Source organism: Prosopis cineraria, unplaced genomic scaffold (genome assembly GCF_029017545.1).
Source record: "Prosopis cineraria cultivar Desert tree isolate PC_DT_omini unplaced genomic scaffold, ASM2901754v1 PC3, whole genome shotgun sequence".
Taxonomy (NCBI): Eukaryota; Viridiplantae; Streptophyta; class Magnoliopsida; order Fabales; family Fabaceae; genus Prosopis; species Prosopis cineraria.
Window position 1 is genome coordinate 30,453,644 of NW_026555334.1, and position 7,635 is coordinate 30,461,278.

The 7,635-nt window shown below is 34.5% G+C and overlaps 1 protein-coding gene across 1 annotated transcript; it reads right to left on the minus strand.

The window, feature by feature from the left end:
* Positions 1-226: 226 nt before the first annotated feature.
* On the minus strand, positions 227-7,056 carry LOC129305512 (uncharacterized). The gene is made up of 2 exons (XM_054945519.1): positions 6,523-7,056; positions 227-286 (listed from the first exon to the last, which is right to left on the minus strand). Exons 1-2 carry the CDS (start codon positions 7,054-7,056, stop codon positions 227-229), a joined length of 594 nt encoding a protein of 197 aa, XP_054801494.1.
* Between the last annotated feature and the right edge of the window lie 579 nt (positions 7,057-7,635).

Sequence of the window (7,635 nt, forward strand, 5' to 3'; positions counted from 1 at the left end):
CAAATTCATCAATTTCATTCCAATTCTTTCAAAATACACATGTTTCTACTTGCACAAGTATTTGGCCCTATCCACGGGTTTACAATCAAACTCACTAACCTAGGGCATAAAATACACAAGTTGTACACAAAATACTGCAAGTAGTGCATAAATCACAACAAATGATCCTAGTTGCCAAATACAATAACATATACACATGAAATAACAAAAAGAGGCATATAGTGGATTACTCCACAATCCTAGGCCTCAGTGTGTTTCCCCTGACATAGATCCGATGAACTAGGCCCTGAAATATTAAGAATTGAGGAATAAGTACAACCATTCAGTAACCAAGTTTCACCTAACCTATACAGTTGTATATCAATTGTAAAATAGATGCAATTAGGAAAACACATGAAATATCACATGTAAACGCTTGGCCATGGTTCACAAAACTAACAACCATGTGACTGGACCCACAACACACAATATCATGTTATTTTTAAAAACACAGCATAGGGTTGCAATAATAACAATCATGTACCCCTAACATATATCGGACCATAAAACTAACAACCATGTGGCCGAACTTATATGCATAATCATATGCCAACCTTATAGCCTCCTGTTAGCTCCGACGTGAAACTGGTGGCTATCTTATAGCTACGTCCTTCACGGACTAACCCAGCCTTCTACTTGTAAAGAGCTATTGAGCTAAGGTGAACTCACTCACTTATTTAACCTAGTTTTCCCCAATACTAACAACCATAGGGTGTCATATCTCTAATCTAGCCTCCTCATGAACCGGTAGAGACTAGTTAGGTTCAAATCTCTCGTAGAACAAGTGGGACAAACTAGAATCAACTATAGGGTAAGGGCTACCTCTCGATTCCAACGGTTATTGCCAGTACCACATGGATTTAACCAATCTACTCCTCTCCCTAGGCGAATTTCTAACAATAATCATGCTATACATATTATCACATAATTATGCAATTTAATCACAAGTCATATCATAACACATTTCATTTTTTTCATTCACTCAATCATTGCACATTACACATCATGATAACACATTATTCCCTCATCATCATCATGATTCACGCATGTATATATATATATATGCACACATAGCATTTTTCACATTTTCACATCTTCAGCATGCTAAATCTGCATCAAGGGTTTCAAATATAATTCATGTCACAAATTAACTCATTTTCAATAAGTAACCAATTAATATTCAACTATATAAAATTAGGTTTTTCCTGGTTACCTCAAACCTTTGAGAGGTTAAATGTTTACCCCTCACTCAAAATACTTCCAAAGCTTTTCCCAAGCTTGAATGGTGCCCAATTCAAACCTCACTACAATCATACCATAAGAATATCATTATTGTCTCAATCTTGAGGATTTACCACACATGTCTCCACACATTCCACCTATTAGCCCAATAATCACTACCCATTCATACCCAATGGTTTATTAGGTTCCATTAATATATATTATCATTAATACCACTTCAAACTATCATTAATTGACATAAGCCTCTCCCAACTACCTCATTAATGTTGATATTCAGGTATTAAATGCTCCTATAGACCAACCACTTTCAAAATCATCAATGTGGTGTTCTAATATCTTAAATAACCACTATTATACTCATTTTAATTAATAGGATTGGACCCATACTCTTATGAACTAAAAATCCATCTTTCAACTTAAACCTTATTATAAATCTCCAAAAATGAGGGAGGAAAAGGAGGAAGAAGGCTTAGATTACTTACCTTGGGTGTTTAAGAGCTTCAATCTATCACCAATATGCTTTAATGTGCATGCCGTATCAAAGCTCCAATGTTCTCTCCATTTTCTTCCTCTCCTCTCTTCTATTTTCTCGCACAGACATAAACTGATTTATCAAAAATTTTATTCATACACTGTGGCACATGCTACCCTCTACCACAGTGCATCGCACAGAGGAGCCCACATTCAAATCTGCTTTTGTGCATTATGTAGACTGACCATGCACTACAGCATGTAGGACAAAAAGCAATTCTTCACCCTTTCTCCCTCTTTCCTTGCCCAGGTAGCCTGCGATCATTTGGACCCACTTCTAGGGTTGAAATCATAATGATTACACCAAGTTAAGCCTTTCTGACTACACACCTTATTAACTCACTAATCAAAATCATTGGGTGAACTAATCATAGTTAATTTTCTTGGATGTTACAAAATGCCTTAAGTCAATAAGAGTACTTTCTAGTTAGCAATCTGAAAATAGCAAAGAAAATGTGGAATGTTCTAGAGATTGTTCATCAAGGTAGTGAAGAAGTCAAGGAGAACAAAATGAGTACATTGACTTAACAATATAAGCTGTTTAATATAAAGCCTAGAGAAAGCATCAAGGAAATGTAAGTGAGATACACACACATGATGAATGAACTTATAGCACTTAAAAAGACTTGTATTCAGAAGGAGAAAGTTAAAAAAATTATGAGAGTTCTCCTGGCTAAATGGTAACCCAAAATTACTGCCATTGAAGAAACAAAAAGTGATTCCATGAGATTTGTGGTAGTGTTTTTTAGAAGTCTTGCTGAGCATGAAGAAAGACTATCTATGCTTCAAGAATATGTTGAAAAGAGAAGTCACTAGCTCTAAAAGTGATAAAGGAGGATTCTGATCTTGAGACTAGGAGAAGGAGGAGAAAATAAAGAACCCTAAGAACTAGAGAGAGCAAATAAAAGATGAAATGGAGTAGATGAATGATGAGTAAATGAATCTAAATTTTTAGTGTAAGGGATGTGCATAATTAGTTTGGATCAGATTACTTCTCAAAATTAATTTGAAAATGAAATTAAAATGGCTAGAGAGCTTCATACTTTGTGCATGTGCCCTTAGGTGGCACATTTTCATTAGTTGGGTGATAATTCCTATGTTAATATGAATAATCCCATCCTTTGCACTTAAGAATTCAGATCTACCCCAACCATTCAGACTTTTCTCATGCCACAAATGATCTCTCAAGTCCTCTTGCATTGTCTTGCCTAATTGTTACATGTCCAAGTGCACACATGTCACCTATGTCACATAATGAATAAAATTTAAAATTAAATCAACTAGATGTATGTGACATAATAATTCATATTTTGTCACATGAAATTAATTATTTAAATAGGAGAGAAATAATGAAATGCAATCTAAGGACTGCCACACATGAAAACCATGCACACACATATACACAAAACCCTAATTAGATCAGCAAAGTCAATAACCTTAATTTTGTGATTTTTAATTAATATCTCCTAAGCCTAATTGAATTTTCAAAATATAATTTCATATTCATTCTCCTAGGCATAAAACACATTTTGACTATCTTTTGTACATTTTCTCAAAATTTTAATTTTTGGATCAAAATGACCTTAATGAACTACTTTTCCCTTTAGGGAAATTTTTTTATTTTAAGACCATGAATGCACCAAAATGGAGAATACAACGTGTAAAGGGGTCCTGAATGAATAGAAAAAGTGCATAAATAATGTGTCTTATCAATTAATCCACACCTGTATTTTGCACTCTGGACAAAAATAAAGAAGAAGTTACTTGCATTGGATCCTGTTCCGCCTATAGATCCAAATGATTCTTCTACCTGGACAATTATTCCATCAAATCTTGCCTTTAATACAAATTCTCTATTTGATAGAGAAATCTTGGAAGCCTATCTCAGATATTGAGTTTCCTCTCTCTTGGGAAGGCTTGCATTTTTTTAATGATGCCAAATGGGAAGAAGACATGAGTAAAGAGATAGGCTAGTTTTAAAGGGGAGTTATGTAATTAAGCCTTAGGAAGAAAATTTTCTTTGATGATATGACTGCAATATTTTCTATTATTAATGAAATTTTTTATGTTTTTCATTCATATGATTCAATCTCTTTACTTAATTCTACACTTTTATCTTTCAATTCTTCCATATCAGTTTAAGGGAGAGTTTTATATTAAACAGAATTAACAACCTTAGACTAAAGGTTTTGTCATAATAAAAAAGGGAGAGATTATTGGATCATGTGTTTTGATTATTGTAAAACTAAGAGAAGGGGTATTTGTTATGTGTGCAGATATAAAGAATCATGAATGAAGACAAAACCTCAAGAGCATGAAGAATCAAGAGAAGAGGAAGAAGTTTAGGATAAGTAATTTTAAATTCTCTTAGATTCAATGTGAAAACTTAGAGAGCTTATTCACCTTTCTAAAATCATTAAATGGATGCATCATATGTCTCTTTTATATGCATTAACACTCATCTAAGTATGTTAAAGCTTGCAAACTTTGGCCCTCTTGTATATGGTTTTTCATAGAAAAAGTTTGCATAGTAAAGAGGTAGAATCACACATGATTTTGTAGGTCATTCATGAGTTTTTGCATGTTAGGCACAATGACTACTAGATCATGTGAGTGTGAAAAAATGCTTCACACGTGATTAAGTACTTGTGTGGCATGTTGCCTTATGTCTTATCTATGGATGCAAAATCATGTGTGAAAGACTTCAGTGTTCATGTAAGTTTTTACACCTGAGCTTTACTGAAATACAACTAAGTGCAAAACCACACGTGAGACATTGACGGTACCACACATGATTTGTCACTTGTTGAACAATCATACATTATTTTTGTCAAGTCTTAAAAGCTCTCAAGCCAAGCTAAAATTTGTTTATATGTATGATCATTGATTCACAAATTCATATCTCTTGATCATGAAAAATCTTTCTTGAGCTATGCTAAGTTCCACTTGTGAATATGCATCAAATAAATTTATACATCAGCATTTGTAATTTCACATATGATATAGTTCTAGTTCCATGCATTGTATGCCAAGCTTAGTAAGTGTGAGTTTTGGTTGAGAGAAGTCTAATTTTTAGGACATATGGTATCATCAGAAGAGATTTCAGTAGATCTGCATAAGGTTGATGTAGTGTTGAAATGGGAGCATCCTAGTTTAGTCATGGAGATATATAGTTTTTTAGGATTAGTTAGGTATTATCAATGATTTATCCAAGCATTCTCCCAAATAGCTTCTTTTTTAACTAGATTAACGTAGGAAGATCAGCCTTACATTACAAAACACAATTTTAATGCTCATTTCGACTAAAAGTCATTTTACACACACAATCACTTAATGCCATAAAACATGCTTAATTCAAAACCAGTTCATGCATTACATAGCATGCTAACATGCAGTTATAATAAACAGTCAAACAAAGGAAGTTATTCAGTTACCTCAACTCTTCTGTCACTAGAAAGGTTACCTGTGGATTTCACTATCACACAAGCTTATCTCAAGTTTCCTTTCTCTTCTCACGCGTCCAGTATGCCAATCTGAACACATTTGGCACATTCTAGTCATTTGGCCCATATTGACCAAAAACTCATTTTTACTATTTAGGGCTATATTCATCTGTAAACTCTTTTCCATCTATCTACTCTAAGTCCATAACTACCCAATTACTACTTTACATCACCTCAACTAGTCTTATTTCACTTAGATTAGATTTTGCCCTTTCTCTCTCTAAAGGCCAAAATTAAGCCTTCAAGTTCAAAGCTCTACCGTTCAGCTCTAACCCAGTCACAAAGCTTTAATTTAACTTCCAAGAACATTTTTATTACTATTAAGCAAGAATCAAACCCTTCAAATTCCATCGATTCAATTTTCCTATAACTCATTTTCAGAGAAATTTGTGTAGAATGGAAGGTAAGAGTTATACGTAGCTTACCTATCAAGTTACCGATCTGAATCAGCTTCCATCGCTCCAAAATGACTTAACCTATCTTCTCAGCCCTTCTCCTCTCTCTGTTTCATGTGTTTCTCAATTTCTCTCCTCTAAAATTTCTAAAATTCACAACTTATAAAGGCAAATTCTGGTCCATGCGCCGTGGTGCATGCAGCACAAGCTGCGGCGCGTGGCATAGTGAGATTTATTCTCACCATACATACTTGCTTCGACCCGAAATGTACTCCTATCACCCACATCTATTCATACAACCAACAAACAAGTCAAAATGCCAATTAATCATCCGAATCTCTAATCTTACTTTAATTCCCACTGTACCCTTTATTAACCTATAAACTTATGATTAAGAAATTGAGGATGTTACAGTGTACATCTTCTATACAAAGACTTAACTGATGATACCCTGACTACTAGTCAATCTTAGAAAAGATTGAGGCTCCAGCTAACTGATCTAACAAATCATCGATCCTAGGTAAAGGATATTTATTCTTCATCGTTACCTTGTTCAATTGCCGCTAGTCAATACACAACCATAAGCTACTATCATTCTTCCTTACAAACAACATTGACGATCCTCAAGGTGGTACACTTAGTCTAATGAACCCTTTTTCTAAGAAATCTTTAATTTTCTTCTTTAACTCATTTAGCTCTGAGGGCGACATTCAATATGGAGATTTAGAAATTGGTTCTGTACTAGGGACTAAATTTATAAAGAATTCAACTTCCTTTTCTAGAGGTAATCTAGACATCTCTTTTAAAAATACCTCAGGAAATTCGCTTACAACTCTAATTTTCTCAATACCCCCATCATACACATTACTGATTGCAAAAATCACCATATAACCACAACATCCCTTCTTGATCAATTTCTCAACTTGTACTACTAACAAAAATCTGGCTTGATTAGTAGAACCAGTCCCTACTGTCAACACCGACAAAGACATTAATTTCATAGCACAATCTAGTGTAGCATTATTAGCTGCTAGCCAGTCCATGTCTACAATCACATCTATTCCTTTTATAGGAATACATATCAAATCCATCACAGATACCCGATCCTCAAATACAATCTCTACTTTCTGACAAATTTTGCTAGTAGTATTTGAGGATCCTGAAGGTGTAATCACTTTGATTAATACAGGCAACTCTTTCAACTCTAGTTTTAGTTTATCTACACATTCTTCTACGATGAAAGAATGTCTAACTCTAGAGCCAAACAATGCTTCAATTCTAGTGACATAGAAAAAGATTATACCTTTAATCAAGTTTAGAGATGCTTTAGCCTCTTCTTGTGTCATTACAAAGACTCATCCTGGAATAGTTGACCACTGCTCAGTTGCCTTTACTCTACCCTCTGGACAATGTCTAGGCTAATATGACTTGGTTTACTATACTTGAAATAAGACCAGCACTTGCCAATATGGAATTTACCGCAAATGTGGCACTAAGATGATCTTCCAGTGCTTAGAGTAGGAGCTGGTGTATTTAAAGCTTGCCTTGAAGGTTATGAAGGCTTAATTCTGACTTTTGTATACCTCTGCATAGAACCCCTCTAAACTAACCAGATTTGAGAAACTCTCGTGAAACTCCTCTTCCTAAAATCTCTAGAATTGCTTGAGCTATATACGAGCTTCTTTAAAACACTGCCCGACGAACCCAAAGAAGATATAAATCTTCCTATACTATCTCTCTTCTTCTTAGCCTCAGCTTTTCTACCTCTTCTAGCAGTCGTTCTCAACTCATCACACATTTCTTTATAAGTAGTCACATCGAACAGATCAATTTACTGCCGATACTCTAATGTATCTTTTCTAATAATCACTCAGCCTTCCATTTAGTGTCATTATGATGCTGCAGGTATGTAGAATAAATTGAGA